This window comes from Dendrobates tinctorius, unplaced genomic scaffold (genome assembly GCF_039654945.1).
Source record: "Dendrobates tinctorius isolate UK_male_01 unplaced genomic scaffold, ASM3965494v1 ptg000163l, whole genome shotgun sequence".
Lineage (NCBI taxonomy): Eukaryota > Metazoa > Chordata > Amphibia > Anura > Dendrobatidae > Dendrobates > Dendrobates tinctorius.
The window spans coordinates 14687236-14707661 of record NW_027361830.1 but is presented as its reverse complement, the minus strand read 5'-3'; the positions used below and the strand labels follow the sequence as shown (position 1 = coordinate 14707661).

The 20426-nt window shown below is 43.0% G+C and overlaps 1 protein-coding gene and 1 long non-coding RNA gene across 5 annotated transcripts in view; one reads left to right on the top strand and one right to left on the bottom strand.

Annotated features, from left to right (window-relative positions):
- LOC141052892 (uncharacterized) overlaps nucleotides 1-9089 on the bottom strand; it is a 123847-nt gene extending 114758 nt beyond the window's left edge. The window contains exons 1-3 of one of the 2 annotated variants that reach the window (XM_073550213.1): nucleotides 8900-9089; nucleotides 7504-8811; nucleotides 4705-5078 (exon numbers count right to left, since the gene is read on the bottom strand). In XM_073550213.1, the coding sequence (XP_073406314.1) occupies nucleotides 5064-5078; nucleotides 7504-8235 (747 nt within the window). In that variant the 5' untranslated portion in view covers nucleotides 8236-8811; nucleotides 8900-9089 and the 3' untranslated portion in view covers nucleotides 4705-5063. Of the gene's footprint in view, nucleotides 1-4704; nucleotides 5079-7503 lie in introns of both variants that reach the window. The other variant, XM_073550212.1, reaches the window with a different exon arrangement.
- A 168-nt stretch (nucleotides 9090-9257) lies between these two features.
- On the top strand, nucleotides 9258-17165 carry LOC141052891 (uncharacterized). Of its 3 annotated transcripts, none has more exons than XR_012220921.1 (4): nucleotides 9258-9647; nucleotides 12079-12452; nucleotides 12541-13848; nucleotides 16276-17165. It is a non-coding gene; the product is annotated as an uncharacterized lncRNA (long non-coding RNA). The 3 variants fall into 3 exon arrangements; XR_012220922.1 differs by having other exon boundaries at nucleotides 12079-13848; nucleotides 16276-16641; nucleotides 16730-17165; XR_012220920.1 differs by having other exon boundaries at nucleotides 12079-13848.
- Nucleotides 17166-20426: the final 3261 nt, after the last annotated feature.

The following is a 20426-nucleotide window of genomic DNA, read 5'->3' as shown; positions in this document are numbered from 1 at the left end:
CCTCCAATGAATGTCTCCACTCCTCAAATGCCCATTTCATGGCTAACAGTTCCCGATTCCCCACATCATAGTTACGTTCGGATGGGGAGAACTTTCGGGAAAAGAAAGCACAGGGATTCATTTTAGATGTTACAGGATCTTTTTGGGACAAAACAGCTCCTGCACCGATCTCAGAAGCATCCACCTCTACCTGAAACGGGAGTGAGACATCAGGTTGCCGCAAAACCGGAGCAGAAGTGAACCTTCGCTTCAGCTCCTGAAAAGAAGAAACAGCCTCCGGAGACCAATTCAGCACATCAGCCCCCTTCTCAGTCAAATCTGTCAATGGTTTGGCAATACCAGAAAAATTAGCTATAAATTTCCGATAAAAATTAGCAAAACCCAAAAACTTCTGGAGGGCCTTCAAAGAAGTGGGCTGAACCCAATCATAAATGGCCTGTACCTTGGCCGGGTCCATTTTCAATAGTTGACGGAGACAAAATAAATCCCAAAAATGAAATCCTCTGTACACCAAAAAGGCATTTCGATCCCTTGACATACAGGGAATTCTCCCTCAAAATCCGGAACACAGTCCGAACATGTTCCACATGAGAGTCCCAATCCTTGGAGAAGATCAAAATATCATCCAGATAGATGATCAAAAATTTATCCACAAAGTCTCGGAAAATATCATTCATGAAGCACTGGAAGACAGAAAAGTATTAAACGCCGTCTTCCATTCATCCCCTTGCTTAATGCGAATTAGATTATACGCCCCCTGAGGTCAAGCTTGGTAAACCAGCAAGCACCTTTAACTCTGGAGAATAGATCAGAAATCAGGGGTAACGGATGCTGATATTTAACAGTAATTTTGTTGAGGGAACGATAGTCAATACAAGGCCTTAATGAACTATCTTTTTTAGCCACAAAAAAAAAACAGCACCTAAGGGTGAAGAGGATGGTCTAATATGACCCTTCTCCAACGACTCCTTTATATAGGATTGCATAGCCTCGTGCTCGGGTACAGATAAATTGAAAAGTCGACCCTTGGGAAATTTACACCCAGGGCTCAGTTCAATTGCACAGTCATAACTCCTATGAGGAGGCAAAGACGCAGACTTATTCTCACTAAATACATCATAAAAATCAGCCAAATAGTCAGGAACATCATGCGACTGGGGAGAGGTGGAGAAAATAGGAGCGTCACTAAGGGCACACCGACAACCCCAACTCACCACAGACACAGATTTCCAATCCAAAACTGGATTATGGATTTGCAACCAGGGAAACCCCAGAACGATGGTATCATGCAAATTATGCAACACTAAAAATCTGCAATTTTCTTGATGGTCTGGGGCGAACCGCATTACCACCTGGGTCCAAAACTGAGGTTTATTCTTCGCCAAAGGAGTAGCATCAATACCCCTCAAAGGGATAGGCGTCCGCAGAGGTGTCATAGGAAATCCACAACGTTTAGCAAAATCCAAGTCCATCAGGTTCAGAGCTGCTCCAGAATCCACAAAAGCCTTAGCGGAAAATGTGGACAGGGAGCAGATCAGAGTAATTGCCAGAAGAAACTTAGGTTGAACACCACCCACAGCAAATGTGTGTTCAAAACGTTTCTCTCGTTTAGGGCAGACAGAAATAATATGAGAGGCATCTCCACAGAAAAAACACAGCTTATTACGCCTTCTGAACTCCTGACGTTGCGCCCTAGACAAAACTCTATCACATTGCATAGGATCAGACATTTGTTCAACAGGTGGCAACATTTCTCGTGTAATTTTACATTCACGTAAACGCCGATCAACCTGAATGGCTAATGACATAGAATTGTCAAGACCAGAGGGAACAGGAAATCCCACCATATAGTATCTTTTACAGTTTCTGACAAACCCTTCCGAAAGAGAGCTGCCAAGGCACCATCATTCCAGGTCGTAAGGACCGCCCACTTTCGGAATTTTTGACAGTACAACTCTACAGAATCCTGACCCTGGCTCAATGCCAACAGGGCCTTTTCAGCCTGATCAATAGCATTAGGTTCATCATACAACAACCCCAAGGCCAGAAAAAATGCGTTCACATCAGTCAGAATAGGATCATCAGGTTTCAAAGAAAACGCCCAATCCTGGGGATCACCGCGCAGCAAAGAGATGACAATTTTAACCTGCTGCGCGGAGCTCCCCGATGAGTTGGGCTTCAAGGCAAAAAATAATTTACAATTATTCGTAAAATTCAGAAATTTAGACCGATCCCCAAAAAACACATCAGGAGTAGGAATCTTTGGTTCAGCAGCATGTGAATGAGCAAGATAGGCGGAAATTCCCCGCACTTCAGCAGTAAGCTGCTCCACACGATCAGACAATTGCTTAATCTCCATTGAGAAAAAATTCCCCCTACGGCCTCAGAGAAATAGAGGAAAAAAATATACACACAAAAAAAAAAAATTATGACACTTTTTTTTTTTTTTTTTTACAATTCCTTCCTGCTATTGAGCACCCTAGAATCTGCGGCATGGCTGGTGATTCTGTTATGAATGAGTCACCGGAGGAGGAGAAAACAAAAATACAAGCTAAGTCCAGAAAACCGGAGAGGTTGGTAGCTATCGGATTGCAGACCCCTGATCCTGTACACCACAACTAACAGTAGCCGTGGGGGGTTCCTACGGTGCCCTAGACCCCTCGTCACAGCTGGAGAACTACATAAGCCTAAAGAAGGAAAGGAGAAATCTAAACTGCCCCAGAGCAGACCCCAAAGCAATAGACAGCCCCCAACATGTATTGTCGGTGAAAAACAGATGAAAACACAAACACAGACAGAAAGACAGGCTGAGCAAATGATGGGGCCCAACTAACTAGATAGGACAGGACAGAAAAGATGCTGGCTGCAATCCGCAAAAAACCCTACCAAAAATGTCCCAACCGTCTGATAGGGAAAAAGACCCTGAAGTCGCTAGACTTCAAAATCACTATATCAGCACTCATGTATATTCTGAAAACAGAGCAAAGAGATCAACTGATCAGAGACAAAAATGGAATTCAGCCAGTCCCAACCAGGACTGGCTGAATACAAACACTAAGGAAACCAGACAAAATCTTATGGAATAATAGCAGGGCAAAAACTTAGCTTTTAGTAGACAGGAACTAAGCTGGATGCAAGAGCTCAGAGCAGAAAGGATCACCAGCAGCCCTGCAGGGCGTCGGCTGCCTTATATCGACTCAGAAATTCCAGATGTCCAATCACACTCCGCCAGTTCAGATGACAGGTTCTTCCCATCCCAATCAATTTCACTACCTCTCATCACCAGCAGAGGGAGTTCATCAGACATCAAAGGTGAAGGGGAGAATGAACTCACAACATCTTATAAAGGTATGTGGGAGAGGTCACCCCCTGCTGACTAACTAAACATGTAGTAACACCATCAGCCACCGGAGGGAGGGAAAAACCCAGAAGCAGACAAACTACAGTTGTAGTAACACCAGCGGCCACCGGGGGCAAAAACTGGCATTAACCCCCAATGGCCTGAAAGGAAAAAAATTTATAAAAGAGAATCCAGACTCTGACACAGATCCAAGGATGGATCATGACAGTCAGACTCTGTTTCCTCACAGAGCCGCACTACTGCAGAACATAAATACCGGAGCCTGTTCAAGCTCACAGAGCTTGACAAAGGGAGCACTCAGTATACGGTCACAGAACTCTGCCCCAAGGACACTGGGTCAGAGTCCCTCTAGACCTACTAAGCGAGTGGCGTTGCACCTGCGGATGCCTCTAATTGATGCTGGCTACTGTGGAATGCCAACCAAGTGCACTGTGGCGTACAGACAAAGCCACCACTTGGCACTGATGCCGGTCTCTGACTCTGCCTCCTACCTACGCCTCAGCCTGGGTGCTGACAGGCAAGGCTACGCAACACATGCGTACCAAGGATAGGGGTTTCATAATGAATCATTCACCAGAGACATTCATACGTGCATACAACTCTGAATCCACATGGTCTATACTAGCGTGCGGCCGTGTGATCCTTTTATAGGCGCAGCCTTCCGGGACCTTTCTGACGGGCCAATCTGGGCTGCTTGAGGGCCTGAGCATGTGGCCTCCGATCACCAATGAGCAGTCATCTCATGGGCATCCTAAGATGGGGAAAAGCAGGACTTAGTCCCAGGAGTTAAATATATATAAACTTGGCACACACCAAAGGTTTCTGATGCAGAAAGGTGATTTTTAATTATACAACAGTACATACATACACAGACGTTTCGGTCTAGGACCTTCATCAATGTACTGTGAAATATAAATGAAAATAATACAATTAAAAAAGAAAGTATATACAACAATATATGGGTTTTCTAGGTAAATACTTTTGAAAAAATGCTGAGACATCGGTCACATTATCGCACATAATATATATTGGCAGAGAGTAATAAATAATCATGAAGAACAAGATCAACGTAGAAAAGAACACACATACCGATATATTGTACTGTGAGATTCTTAGTGACTGGGCTTTGTGAGATAGACCTGGGAGAGGATAAAGGTGCTATAATAGCCAATATAACTTAGTAAGTGATGAGATGGTTTGTGTTACCTAAGTTACATACCAATCCTGTGAGGAGGCACATGAAGCCGTCCCACTGCTGAAGGTAAAGAATAGTACTATAGTAATACTGCAGTGACGTGACATGAAGTCACAAAATCTGTCTATAAGAGGCATAAAACTCTTACCGTGGTGATTTGTGGAGTGTGGACGCAGTATCCACCACGAATCCCAAGTGCTGCAAAGTGTGAGAGTGGCAGGGTTATATAACCCTGTGAATTATGAGCCCTGGTTGGGGGCGCGCCACCGGAAGTCAGTGGGCGTGTATTAGACACGTCACCATAAGCTCCGGACACCGAGAGAGACATGGAGGGGGCGTGTCAGCAGGGAGCACTGGGAGTGTACTACTGCCTGTCAGGCTGGCTTGCAGGGCAGAGCGGTGGACATTAGTGAACTATCCTGAGTTAACTACTGCAGCGCCGACATCATAGGTGCCAGTGGTGAAGATAGTGGCTATTCAGTGCTTTGAGGGTGACGATTCAAACAATCACAGTTGTTGGTTCTGTAAATGAGACACAATTAGATTAGTATCCATGACATTCAATGTACAGTGGCATTCAAGAGTACATTATTTATAGCATTAACCCAGTAGTGACATTGTAGAGGAAAAAAGGGGGGGGGGGAGGGGGTAAATGTATCAGATGGTGTCAGACATTATACTTGTAAGAAGGCCTGTGAGTCATAGTCTTTATTTAACCCCTTGGGTGTCAGGGTATTGAGTTCGTGAATCCAAAAAGCCTCTCTCCTTTTTAATATGTTAATGCGGTTGCCTCCTCTGCGTGAGGTGTGAACCTGCTCAATGACTTGAAATTTTAATTGAGCAATGGTGTGGCCCGCAGTGATGAAATGATATGGGATGGGGAGAAGCATATTCTTGCACCTAATCGTAGACTTATGCTTGGATATGCGGTCTCTGATGTGTTGTGTGGTTTCCCCTACATAGAGTAAACCACACGGACATTTGATAATGTATACTACAAACGAGCTGTCGCAGGTGTAATATTCACGGATATTAAATTTTTTACCGTTATGGGGATGGTAGAAAAAATTACCTTTCTGTACGTTATTACATTGTGTGCATTGCAGGCAGGGGAAAGTGCCGAATTTAGGATTTGATAGAAAACGTTGTTGCTTTTTTAGAGGGCCAGGGGAGCCAATATCTGCTTTAATCAGAGTGTCACGGACATTCCGTGGTCTCCTAAAACACGGTAAAAAGGGTACTCTAAATGCCTCTACGTTCGGGTGAGCCGTAGATAGGAGATGCCAATGACGTCTAATGCTGGAATGAATACGATAAGCAAAGGGATGGTAGTCATGAACGAAAGAAATGTGATTGGCGGTCTTAGATTCCCTTGGGGGGGAAAAGTCCACATCATTTAACACACTCGTTGGATATCCCCTTTCAAGGAATTTTGTGCGCATTTCATCCATGAGTATTTTTTGAACCCCTGTGTTAGACACAATCCTCTGAACCCTTTTGAATTGTGACTTGGGGATCGCGTTTTTCATTTTAGTGGGATGGAAGCTTTCGTAATGAAGCAAACTATTGCGATCAGTGGGTTTCCTATAGAGGTCAGTGGATAGGTGTCCCGAATCATCCTTCATGACTACCGTATCAAGGAAATTAATTTGTTCATGGTGATAGGTCATGGTGAAGCTCAGTCCAGGCCAGGCTGTTTGTAACATGGAGAAGAAGGATTGTAGTGTATCTAGTGATCCCCCCCAGATACAGAAGATATCGTCGATATATCTCTTCCACACTAACGCATGAGTGCGGAAGAGACAGTCACGATATATGATGTGATCCTCCAAATGGGCCACATAGCAATTTGCATATGGAGGTGCGGTGTTCGAGCCCATCGCAGTCCCCCTCGTCTGCAAATAATATTTGTCTTCAAAAAGAAAAAAATTCCTGGTTAAAATGATGGACAATAATTCACAGCATAGATTGGTTTGTTCAGGATGGAATTTGGATAGTTCCAGAAGTCTCCGCACTGACTGAATACCCTGTATGTGGGGAATGGATGTATATAGATCTTTTACATCAAAAGTGACAAGAATGGCATCTTTAGGGACATGGTCCAGAGTACGGATAACATCCAAAAAGGCCCCTGTATCAAGTAGAAAGGAGGGTGTCTGTTTGATGAGAGGTGTAAGAATTTTCTCTAGATATTTGGAGATGGGAGAAAAAATTGACTCCGTAGAGGCCACGATAGGTCTTCCTGGTGGGTTATCTAAGTTTTTATGTACTTTAGGCAGTATATAAAAAAACGGTGTAATGGGGAATTTTTTGGTTAGAAAATCACAAGTTTTGTTATCTAGGACTCCGCTCAAATTATATTTAGATAAGGTAGTTTGAATAATGTGTTTTATTTCGTTGGTGGGATCCCTCTCAAGTGGTAGATAAACCGAGGTGTCACTCAATTGGCGATAAACCTCACCCAAATACATTGTTTTGTCAAGGACAACAATGGCTCCCCCCTTATCTGCTGGTTTGATAATAATGTCTTTGTCGTCCTGTAAGGTTTTAAGAGCTTGTTGATCAAGTGCAGTAAGGTTGGATGGAAAATGCATGCGCCCTTTATGGATATCATCCCGCAGATTTTGGAAAGTGTTATCAATAAAAGAGATGAATGTCTCTAGGGCATGTGAGCCTGTGGGAGGTCTGAAGTTGCTTTTATTCCTCAGTCCTAGGCTATCTGAGGATAGCAAGAGAGGGTGTGGTGGTATAGTACTATTGTTGGTGCCAATAGCATTGGAGAAGTGTAATTTCAGCCTTAATGATCTATAGAACCTCTGAAGGTCCATGTCAAGATTAAAGGTATTGTACCTATAACTTGGGCAGAAGGAAAGACCTTTTTGTAAAACCCGGTATTCTGCTATACCTAAACTTTTAGAAGAGATATTGATTACCAACGGGTCATTACCTGCGAGCGAGTGATACGACCGGAGTCCATGTTTCTGTGTGGGTCTCTTCCCCCTGCGGGTCCTCTTCTTTTCGTGTATCTGCGTCTCTGGCCTAAAAGACGACTGGATGAGGCCTGTTTGTCGTGATCCGATCCCGAAGACGAGATGTCCGTGGTGGATCTGTAATTGGAGTAGGCATTGAAGTTCCCGGAGTTGTAAGATTCTCGCCATTTGTAGACTCTATTCTGTTCGTAATCTTCTGTGTCACGGGCAAACTTATTCCTCTTTCTGGTCTCGGTGTCTCGTCGGTGTTGATCGATGACACCGTTGATCTTGGTCTTCAAATTATTGAAGTCTTCAGTGCTGATGGAAGATGAGAGCTGGGTTTCTATGTTAGAGATTTCCTCTTTGCACTTTGCAATTCCTAGATGCAGATGCTCTAACGTGAGGGTCATAAGGTCAAAGGAACATTTGTTAATTATTTGTTCAAATTTAGAACAGAAGTCACTTGAATCGCTGAAGAGGGTGGGACATAGGGGAACCCGTAAACCTCTAGGTATCCTCTGAACTTTAAGGTATTCAGTGAGGGTAACACAGTGTAGCTCCAAATTGGTGCACCGCCTGAGTGTCCTCTCCAAGTCACGACCTCTGGTCTCCCTGGGAGGCAGTCTAAGGAAATCGCTGGGAAGGGTGGATTGTGCTATAATGTGAGATGTCTCCTCTGCATTATATGAAAACGTAAGGGATGTCATTGCCCAGAAGGTTGTGCACAGCGTAAAGGGTAGCTATGTAAGAACAAAACCGTTGGCACAACCCTGAGAATTGTAGGTGGTGCCCAAGTAGGATCCCAATCCGTGAACTAAATATATATAAACTTGGCACACACCAAAGGTTTCTGATGCAGAAAGGTGATTTTTAATTATACAACAGTACATACATACACAGACGTTTCGGTCTAGGACCTTCATCAATGTACTGTGAAATATAAATGAAAATAATACAATTAAAAAAGAAAGTATATACAACAATATATGGGTTTTCTAGGTAAATACTTTTGAAAAAATGCTGAGACATCGGTCACATTATCGCACATAATATATATTGGCAGAGAGTAATAAATAATCATGAAGAACAAGATCAACGTAGAAAAGAACACACATACCGATATATTGTACTGTGAGATTCTTAGTGACTGGGCTTTGTAAGATAGACCTGGGAGAGGATAAAGGTGCTATAATAGCCAATATAACTTAGTAAGTGATGAGATGGTTTGTGTTACCTAAGTTACATACCAATCCTGTGAGGAGGCACATGAAGCCGTCCCACTGCTGAAGGTAAAGAATAGTACTATAGTAATACTGCAGTGACGTGACATGAAGTCACAAAATCTGTCTATAAGATGCATAGAACTCTTACCGTGGTGATTTGTGGAGTGTGGACGCAGTATCCACCGCGAATCCCAAGTGCTGCAAAGTGTGAGAGTGGCAGGGTTATATAACCCTGTGAATTATGAGCCCTGGTTGGGGGCGCGCCACCGGAAGTCAGTGGGCGTGTATTAGACACGTCACCATAAGCTCCGGACACCGAGAGAGACATGGAGGGGGCGTGTCAGCAGGGAGCACTGGGAGTGTACTACTGCCTGTCAGGCTGGCTTGCAGGACAGAGCGGTGGACATTAGTGAACTATCCTGAGTTAACTACTGCAGCGCCAACATCATAGGTGCCAGTGGTGAAGATAGTGGCTATTCAGTGCTTTGAGGGTGACGATTCAAACAATCACAGTTGTTGGTTCTGTAAATGAGACACAATTAGATTAGTATCCATGACATTCAATGTATAATTTGAAGACCAAGATCAACGGTGTCATCGATCAACACCGACGAGACACCGAGACCAGAAAGAGGAATAAGTTTGCCCGTGACACAGAAGATTACGAACAGAATAGAGTCTACAAATGGCGAGAATCTTACAACTCCGGGAACTTCAATGCCTACTCCAATTACAGATCCACCACGGACATCTCGTCTTCGGGATCGGATCACGACAAACAGGCCTCATACAGTCGTTTTTTAGGCCAGAGACGCAGATACACGAAAAGAAGAGGACCCGCAGGGGGAAGAGACCCACACAGAAACATGGACTCCGGTCGTATCACTCGCTCGCAGGTAATGACCCGTTGGTAATCAATATCTCTTCTAAAAGTTTAGGTATAGCAGAATACCGGGTTTTACAAAAAGGTCTTTCCTTCTGCCCAAGTTATAGGTACAATACCTTTAATCTTGACATGGACCTTCAGAGGTTCTATAGATCACTAAGGCTGAAATTACACTTCTCCAATGCTATTGGCACCAACAATAGTACTATACCACCACACCCTCTCTTGCTATCCTCAAATAGCCTAGGACTGAGGAATAAAAGCAACTTCAGACCTCCCACAGGCTCACATGCCCTAGAAACATTCATCTCTTTTATTGATAACACTTTCCAAAATCTGCGGGATGATATCCATAAAGGGCGCATGCATTTTCCATCCAACCTTACTGCACTTGATCAACAAGCTCTTAAAACCTTACAGGACGACAAAGACATTATTATCAAACCAGCAGATAAGGGGGGAGCCATTGTTGTCCTTGACAAAACAATGTATTTGGGTGAGGTTTATCGCCAATTGAGTGACACCTCGGTTTATCTACCACTTGAGAGGGATCCCACCAACGAAATAAAACACATTATTCAAACTACCTTATCTAAATATAATTTGAGCGGAGTCCTAGATAACAAAACTTGTGATTTTCTAACCAAAAAATTCCCCATTACACCGTTTTTTTATATACTGCCTAAAGTACATAAAAACTTAGATAACCCACCAGGAAGACCTATCGTGGCCTCTACGGAGTCAATTTTTTCTCCCATCTCCAAATATCTAGAGAAAATTCTTACACCTCTCATCAAACAGACACCCTCCTTTCTACTTGATACAGGGGCCTTTTTGGATGTTATCCGTACTCTGGACCATGTCCCTAAAGATGCCATTCTTGTCACTTTTGATGTAAAAGATCTATATACATCCATTCCCCACATACAGGGTATTCAGTCAGTGCGGAGACTTCTGGAACTATCCAAATTCCATCCTGAACAAACCAATCTATGCTGTGAATTATTGTCCATCATTTTAACCAGGAATTTTTTTCTTTTTGAAGACAAATATTATTTGCAGACGAGGGGGACTGCGATGGGCTCGAACACCGCACCTCTGTATGCAAATTGCTATGTGGCCCATTTGGAGGATCACATCATATATCGTGACTGTCTCTTCCGCACTCATGCGTTAGTGTGGAAGAGATATATCGACGATATCTTCTGTATCTGGGGGGGATCACTAGATACACTACAATCCTTCTTCTCCATGTTACAAACAGCCTGGCCAGGACTGAGCTTCACCATGACCTATCACCATGAACAAATTAATTTCCTTGATATGGTAGTCATGAAGGATGATTCGGGACACCTATCCACTGACCTCTATAGGAAACCCACTGATCGCAATAGTTTGCTTCATTACGAAAGCTTCCATCCCACTAAAATGAAAAACGCGATCCCCAAGTCACAATTCAAAAGGGTTCAGAGGATTGTGTCTAACACAGGGGTTCAAAAAATACGCATGGATGAAATGCGCACAAAATTCCTTGAGAGGGGATATCCAACGAGTGTGTTAAATGATGTGGACTTTTCCCCCCCAAGGGAATCTAAGACCGCCAATCGCATTTCTTTCGTTCATGACTACCATCCCTTTGCTTATCGTATTAATTCCAGCATTAGATGTCATTGGCATCTCCTATCTACGGCTCACCCGAACGTAGAGGCATTTAGAGTACCCTTTTTACCGTGTTTTAGGAGACCACGGAATGTCCGTGACACTCTGATTAAAGCAGATATTGGCTCCCCTGGCCCTCTAAAAAAGCAACAACGTTTTCTATCAAATCCTAAATTCGGCACTTTCCCCTGCCTGCAATGCACACAATGTAATAACGTACAGAAAGGTACCGTAATTTTTTCTACCATCCCCATACCAGTAAAAAATTTAATATCCGTGAATATTACACCTGCGACAGCTCGTTTGTAGTATACATTATCAAATGTCCGTGTGGTTTACTCTATGTAGGGGAAACCACACAACACATCAGAGACCGCATATCCAAGCATAAGTCTACGATTAGGTGCAAGAATATGCTTCTCCCCATCCCATATCATTTCATCACTGCGGGCCACACCATTGCTCAATTAAAATTTCAAGTCATTGAGCAGGTTCACACCTCACGCAGAGGAGGCAACCGCATTAACATATTAAAAAGGAGAGAGGCTTTTTGGATTCACGAACTCAATACCCTGACACCCAAGGGGTTAAATAAAGACTATGACTCACAGGCCTTCTTACAAGTATAATGTCTGACACCATCTGATAAGTTTACCCCCTCCCCCCCCCCCTTTTTTTCCTCTACAATGTCACTACTGGGTTAATGCTATAAATAATGTACTCTTGAATGCCACTGTACATTGAATGTCATGGATACTAATCTAATTGTGTCTCATTTACAGAACCAACAACTGTGATTGTTTGAATCGTCACCCTCAAAGCACTGAATAGCCACTATCTTCACCACTGGCACCTATGATGTCGGCGCTGCAGTAGTTAACTCAGGATAGTTCACTAATGTCCACCGCTCTGCCCTGCAAGCCAGCCTGACAGGCAGTAGTACACTCCCAGTGCTCCCTGCTGACACGCCCCCTCCATGTCTCTCTCGGTGTCCGGAGCTTATGGTGACGTGTCTAATACACGCCCACTGACTTCCGGTGGCGCGCCCCCAACCAGGGCTCATAATTCACAGGGTTATATAACCCTGCCACTCTCACACTTTGCAGCACTTGGGATTCGCGGTGGATACTGCGTCCACACTCCACAAATCACCACGGTAAGAGTTCTATGCATCTTATAGACAGATTTTGTGACTTCATGTCACGTCACTGCAGTATTACTATAGTACTATTCTTTACCTTCAGCAGTGGGACGGCTTCATGTGCCTCCTCACAGGATTGGTATGTAACTTAGGTAACACAAACCATCTCATCACTTACTAAGTTATATTGGCTATTATAGCACCTTTATCCTCTCCCAGGTCTATCTCACAAAGCCCAGTCACTAAGAATCTCACAGTACAATATATCGGTATGTGTGTTCTTTTCTACGTTGATCTTGTTCTTCATGATTATTTATTACTCTCTGCCAATATATATTATGTGCGATAATGTGACCGATGTCTCAGCATTTTTTCAAAAGTATTTACCTAGAAAACCCATATATTGTTGTATATACTTTCTTTTTTAATTGTATTATTTTCATTTATATTTCACAGTACATTGATGAAGGTCCTAGACCGAAACGTCTGTGTATGTATGTACTGTTGTATAATTAAAAATCACCTTTCTGCATCAGAAACCTTTGGTGTGTGCCAAGTTTATATATATTTAGTTCACGGATTGGGATCCTACTTGGGCACCACCTACAATTCTCAGGGTTGTGCCAACGGTTTTGTTCTTACATAGCTACCCTTTACGCTGTGCACACCCTTCTGGGCAATGACATCCCTTACGTTTTCATATAATGCAGAGGAGACATCTCACATTATAGCACAATCCACCCTTCCCAGCGATTTCCTTAGACTGCCTCCCAGGGAGACCAGAGGTCGTGACTTGGAGAGGACACTCAGGCGGTGCACCAATTTGGAGCTACACTGTGTTACCCTCACTGAATACCTTAAAGTTCAGAGGGTACCTAGAGGTTTACGGGTTCCCCTACGTCCCACCCTCTTCAGCGATTCAAGTGACTTCTGTTCTAAATTTGAACAAATAATTAACAAATGTTCCTTTGACCTTATGACCCTCACGTTAGAGCATCTGCATCTAGGAATTGCAAAGTGCAAAGAGGAAATCTCTAACATAGAAACCCAGCTCTCATCTTCCATCAGCACTGAAGACTTCAATAATTTGAAGACCAAGATCAACGGTGTCATCGATCAACACCGACGAGACACCGAGACCAGAAGGAGGAATAAGTTTGCCCGTGACACAGAAGATTACGAACAGAATAGAGTCTACAAATGGCGAGAATCTTACAACTCCGGGAACTTCAATGCCTACTCCAATTACAGATCCACCACGGACATCTCGTCTTCGGGATCGGATCACGACAAACAGGCCTCATCCAGTCGTTTTTTAGGCCAGAGACGCAGATACACGAAAAGAAGAGGACCCGCAGGGGGAAGAGACCCACACAGAAACATGGACTCCGGTCGTATCACTCGCTCGCAGGTAATGACCCGTTGGTAATCAATATCTCTTCTAAAAGTTTAGGTATAGCAGAATACCGGGTTTTACAAAAAGGTCTTTCCTTCTGCCCAAGTTATAGGTACAATACCTTTAATCTTGACATGGACCTTCAGAGGTTCTATAGATCACTAAGGCTGAAATTACACTTCTCCAATGCTATTGGCACCAACAATAGTACTATACCACCACACCCTCTCTTGCTATCCTCAGATAGCCTAGGACTGAGGAATAAAAGCAACTTCAGACCTCCCACAGGCTCACATGCCCTAGAGACATTCATCTCTTTTATTGATAACACTTTCCAAAATCTGCGGGATGATATCCATAAAGGGCGCATGCATTTTCCATCCAACCTTACTGCACTTGATCAACAAGCTCTTAAAACCTTACAGGACGACAAAGACATTATTATCAAACCAGCAGATAAGGGGGGAGCCATTGTTGTCCTTGACAAAACAATGTATTTGGGTGAGGTTTATCGCCAATTGAGTGACACCTCGGTTTATCTACCACTTGAGAGGGATCCCACCAACGAAATAAAACACATTATTCAAACTACCTTATCTAAATATAATTTGAGCGGAGTCCTAGATAACAAAACTTGTGATTTTCTAACCAAAAAATTCCCCATTACACCGTTTTTTTATATACTGCCTAAAGTACATAAAAACTTAGATAACCCACCAGGAAGACCTATCGTGGCCTCTACGGAGTCAATTTTTTCTCCCATCTCCAAATATCTAGAGAAAATTCTTACACCTCTCATCAAACAGACACCCTCCTTTCTACTTGATACAGGGGCCTTTTTGGATGTTATCCGTACTCTGGACCATGTCCATAAAGATGCCATTCTTGTCACTTTTGATGTAAAAGATCTATATACATCCATTCCCCACATACAGGGTATTCAGTCAGTGCGGAGACTTCTGGAACTATCCAAATTCCATCCTGAACAAACCAATCTATGCTGTGAATTATTGTCCATCATTTTAACCAGGAATTTTTTTCTTTTTGAAGACAAATATTATTTGCAGACGAGGGGGACTGCGATGGGCTCGAACACCGCACCTCCGTATGCAAATTGCTATGTGGCCCATTTGGAAGATCACATCATATATCGTGACTGTCTCTTCCGCACTCATGCGTTAGTGTGGAAGAGATATATCGACGATATCTTCTGTATCTGGGGGGATCACTAGATACACTACAATCCTTCTTCTCCATGTTACAAACAGCCTGGCCTGGACTGAGCTTCACCATGACCTATCACCATGAACAAATTAATTTCCTTGATACGGTAGTCATGAAGGATGATTCGGGACACCTATCCACTGACCTCTATAGGAAACCCACTGATCGCAATAGTTTGCTTCATTACGAAAGCTTCCATCCCACTAAAATGAAAAACGCGATCCCCAAGTCACAATTCAAAAGGGTTCAGAGGATTGTGTCTAACACAGGGGTTCAAAAAATACGCATGGATGAAATGCGCACAAAATTCCTTGAGAGGGGATATCCAACGAGTGTGTTAAATGATGTGGACTTTTCCCCCCCAAGGGAATCTAAGACCGCCAATCGCATTTCTTTCGTTCATGACTACCATCCCTTTGCTTATCGTATTCATTCCAGCATTAGACGTCATTGGCATCTCCTATCTACGGCTCACCCGAACGTAGAGGCATTTAGAGTACCCTTTTTACCGTGTTTTAGGAGACCACGGAATGTCCGTGACACTCTGATTAAAGCAGATATTGGCTCCCCTGGCCCTCTAAAAAAGCAACAACGTTTTCTATCAAATCCTAAATTCGGCACTTTCCCCTGCCTGCAATGCACACAATGTAATAACGTACAGAAAGGTAATTTTTTCTACCATCCCCATACCGGTAAAAAATTTAATATCCGTGAATATTACACCTGCGACAGCTCATTTGTAGTATACATTATCAAATGTCCGTGTGGTTTACTCTATGTAGGGGAAACCACACAACACATCAGAGACCGCATATCCAAGCATAAGTCTACGATTAGGTGCAAGAATATGCTTCTCCCCATCCCATATCATTTCATCACTGCGGGCCACACCATTGCTCAATTAAAATTTCAAGTCATTGAGCAGGTTCACACCTCACGCAGAGGAGGCAACCGCATTAACATATTAAAAAGGAGAGAGGCTTTTTGGATTCACGAACTCAATACCCTGACACCCAAGGGGTTAAATAAAGACTATGACTCACAGGCCTTCTTACAAGTATAATGTCTGACACCATCTGATACGTTTACCCCCTCCCCCCCCCCCCCTTTTTTTCCTCTACAATGTCACTACTGGGTTAATGCTATAAATAATGTACTCTTGAATGCCACTGTACATTGAATGTCATGGATACTAATCTAATTGTGTCTCATTTACAGAACCAACAACTGTGATTGTTTGAATCGTCACCCTCAAAGCACTGAATAGCCACTATCTTCACCACTGGCACCTATGATGTCAGTGCTGCAGTAGTTAACTCAGGATAGTTCACTAATGTCCACCGCTCTGCCCTGCAAGCCAGCCTGACAGGCAGTAGTACACTCCCAGTGCTCCCTGCTGATACGCCCCCTCTCTCGGTGTCCGGAGCTTATGGTGACGTGTCTAATACACGCCCACTGACTTCCGGTGGCGCGCCCCCAACCAGGGCTCATAATTCACAGGGCTATATAACCCTGCCACTCTCACACTTTGCAGCACTTGGGATTCGCGGTGGATACTGCGTCCACACTCCACAAATCACCACGGTAAGAGTTCTATGCATCTTATAGACAGATTTTGTGACTTCATGTCACGTCACTGCAGTATTACTATAGTACTATTCTTTACCTTCAGCAGTGGGACGGCTTCATGTGCCTCCTCACAGGATTGGTATGTAACTTAGGTAACACAAACCATCTCATCACTTACTAAGTTATATTGGCTATTATAGCACCTTTATCCTCTCCCAGGTCTATCTCACAAAGCCCAGTCACTAAGAATCTCACAGTACAATATATCGGTATGTGTGTTCTTTTCTACGTTGATCTTGTTCTTCATGATTATTTATTACTCTCTGCCAATATATATTATGTGCGATAATGTGACCGATGTCTCAGCATTTTTTCAAAAGTATTTACCTAGAAAACCCATATATTGTTGTATATACTTTCTTTTTTAATTGTATTATTTTCATTTATATTTCACAGTACATTGATGAAGGTCCTAGACCGAAACGTCTGTGTATGTATGTACTGTTGTATAATTAAAAATCACCTTTCTGCATCAGAAACCTTTGGTGTGTGCCAAGTTTATATATATTTAGTTCACGGATTGGGATCCTACTTGGGCACCACCTACAATTCTCAGGGTTGTGCCAACGGTTTTGTTCTTACTTAGTCCCAGGAGTGTCTGCTCACCGCCGACTAATGTCTGATGCTACAGATGAGCCTGGAGCGGCAGTAGCAACCAGATGCATAGCATTAGCCTGGGCAAGATGCCGGGACCGACGTCTCTGCTGAGCATGTTTCTCTGCGGCTGCAGAAAAATGGGCGACCGCAGAGGACATGGCTTGAGATTCCCCCTGAGCAGTGGGGAAACCTTGGCGCCTAACACACGTAGGACCCAACCATGGGTCAGAACCTGGAGTATGACAATTCCAAGGACAAGACAGAAACAGTATCCAGGAACAAGGTTAAGATCGGGATCATTAACCCCAGCAGTCAAGAAATTAAGGGTCAGATTTCCCTTCAACCAGGTTAACAAGCCGGTCACAATTGAGTGTTGGCTGCCTGACTGAGCATTAGATACAAGGACTTTATTTAATAGCTTTCATTAGAAGTAAAACCAAATTTAAACAACAGAAACAAGGCCAATAACTCTAGCTGAATAGAGCCTCTAACAGTCAGAGATAAGCTCACTTGTTTTTCTTGTTGTCCTTTTTACAGGGACTGAGCAGTGAACAACAGCCCTGATCTCCAGTGTTGAGTTTTACAATATGTGTTCTTTGTTCTCAAATCTCTATACAAACCTTGGAACGAACTGTTGCAAGGAAACAATGGTAACCAATAAACCACCAATCCCTTATGTAGCAGGAAGCCTATGGGTCCATGAGCGACTTACAGCACAAGGGGCTGACTGCTATTGTAACTCATATACTGTAGAAGCGCCATTATCACCTGAGAGAAAGCAGGCTTCAATTTAGAAACAGCTGCGCTGTCACAAGGGATTTTCTGAGCTTTTTCTCTCCACCAGATTGGTCAAAGTATAAGAAAACCTAATTTAATATTTTTTCCACAGCACAAAATGCCATCTTTAGACCCTTCTTAAATGTCTAGATATCTTTTCAGCTTCACGCAGGTTGGATGAATATAATGCCTCCATTTTTTGGATTCACTGCTTACTATGCTATTTGACATTTTAGCATTAGAATAGGTGCCTAAGAAAAAGTGACCTCTGGTCTCCAAAACCACAGGCGAGCGCCCGAAAAATTCCCTCTTCCCTTTCTTTACCAAACGCATGCTCTTACTGTTCTGTTGTTCACTTGGAATATCTGTGTAATACAAACTATATGCTTCCTAATCTAACGGCAATATAAAAATAAGGACAGAGATCCTGATTCACATACGTGTGTCACTAGGTTTTTTGCTTTACTTTTGATAATATCACTTTCTTCGGATGCCGGGCAGCTATGTTTCTCAGCGATGAGCTAACCCCTGCCCATATCTTTGATTAACAGCTTTCTGTCTACGCTGTAGATAGAGAGAATGATGCAATTCAATGGTTTTAAATGAGCTTGGGAATATCGAGTATTACATAGCAGGAGTAAATCATTGAGAAGACTAGCAGAGCTGCAGCAAATAAAACAGTAATTTAATTAAAACTCAAACAAGAAACCCACTACTGGAATGAAGGCCTCTAACCGCAGATTATGCTGCTTTCACATGTAACAGCAAAAACCGTGTGAGTGGGACTGATTTTATTTAAATACATTATCTTAAATAAGTCATAGTAGAAGTAACCTTGGATTTCAATTACTGTTTTAATAAGCCAAATCTCTAACCCTATTTCTTTATGTGGTGAATATCGATTACAGTGAATGCTTAACTAACCTTAATTTTCAGGGGTGTAAATACATAGAAATCAATGGGCCCCATAGTTCTAATTGTGCCCTCATCTTCCTTCAAAAAATTATTCAGCGGAGTATGTGGGCCACTGGGTCATATCTTCCAACAATTATAAAAAAGAAAAGGCACATGTATTGGGGAGCATACAGTTGTGCTCAAAAGTTTACATATCCCGGCAGAATTTTTGCTTCCTTGGCCTTTTTACAGAGAATATGAATGATAACACCAAAACTTTTTCTCCAATCATGGTTAGTGGTTGGGTGAAGCCATTTATTGTCAAACTACTATGTTTTCTCTTTTAAAATTATAATGACAACCCAAAACATCCAAATGACTCTGTTCACATACCCCATTTCTTAATACAGTGTATTGCCCTGCCAGTATGATGGCTCTCACTCAGTATGATGTCCTCCCAAACTCCACTCAATATGATGGACCCCACTTAGTATGACACGACCACAACCCTACAAAACAGAATCAAGTCCCCCAGTGTATGATGGCTCTTCGGTAGGATGCTCTCCCAACCTCCACTTATTATGATAGCTCAGTATAATGGCCCCCACAGCATCTCACTTATTATGATTTCCCCTGATACCCCACACATGCCCTTAATTAGAATGATGCCCTCACAGCCCCTCACTTAGTATGATGATCCCCATAGCCCCTCACTCAACATTATGGCACCCTTGGCTTTCTGTCATAGTGGCGATGATGTGGCTTCAGTCACCACTCAGTACAAAGTGGGTGGTGGCTGTAACCATGCCCTGGCACTGACAGCCAGCTCTGTACTGATGCACTGCTGAGTTGGCTACCAGTAAGTGCTGAGGGGGTGACTACAGCTGCTACTCACTATTGACTGTTGACAGAGCGGTATCTGAATCCACACCACTATGACTGAAAGCCTGAGGCCACCAGGAAAAATATAGCTAATTTCCTCAGTCAGGTAGCTTTAGAACCCTATTATCCTGCAGATTAACCCCATATCTGCATGTTAATAGGTTTTGGGATGTTGCAGGTTCTCATTAAACCTCCAGCAAACAACCCAGTTCCCCGATTCACCATTCTATTCACTGGATGCAAACTAGCAGTCTCAGACACTTTCAAGCAGAGAGAAGGGAAAGCATCTGGCAGGGAAAGGTGAAAATGCATGCCCCCAGAGAAGACTTGGCAGAAACACCCAGTTAACCTGGAAATAGAGATTTCACATACTGTGCTCCAAAGAAACAATTACCGTATTATTATCTGTTTTTACATCATTAGCTTGGTCTAGTAGAGATCAACTCTACTGCACTCCTCCATAATGGTAGTGTGGATCTGTGTTTGCTGCCTGCTACTGACAGTTCTGTGATGTGAAACATCAAATACTATTCTGTTGGAGTAAATGACAGAAGATAATCATCAATCACATGCATCTATATAGTTGCATT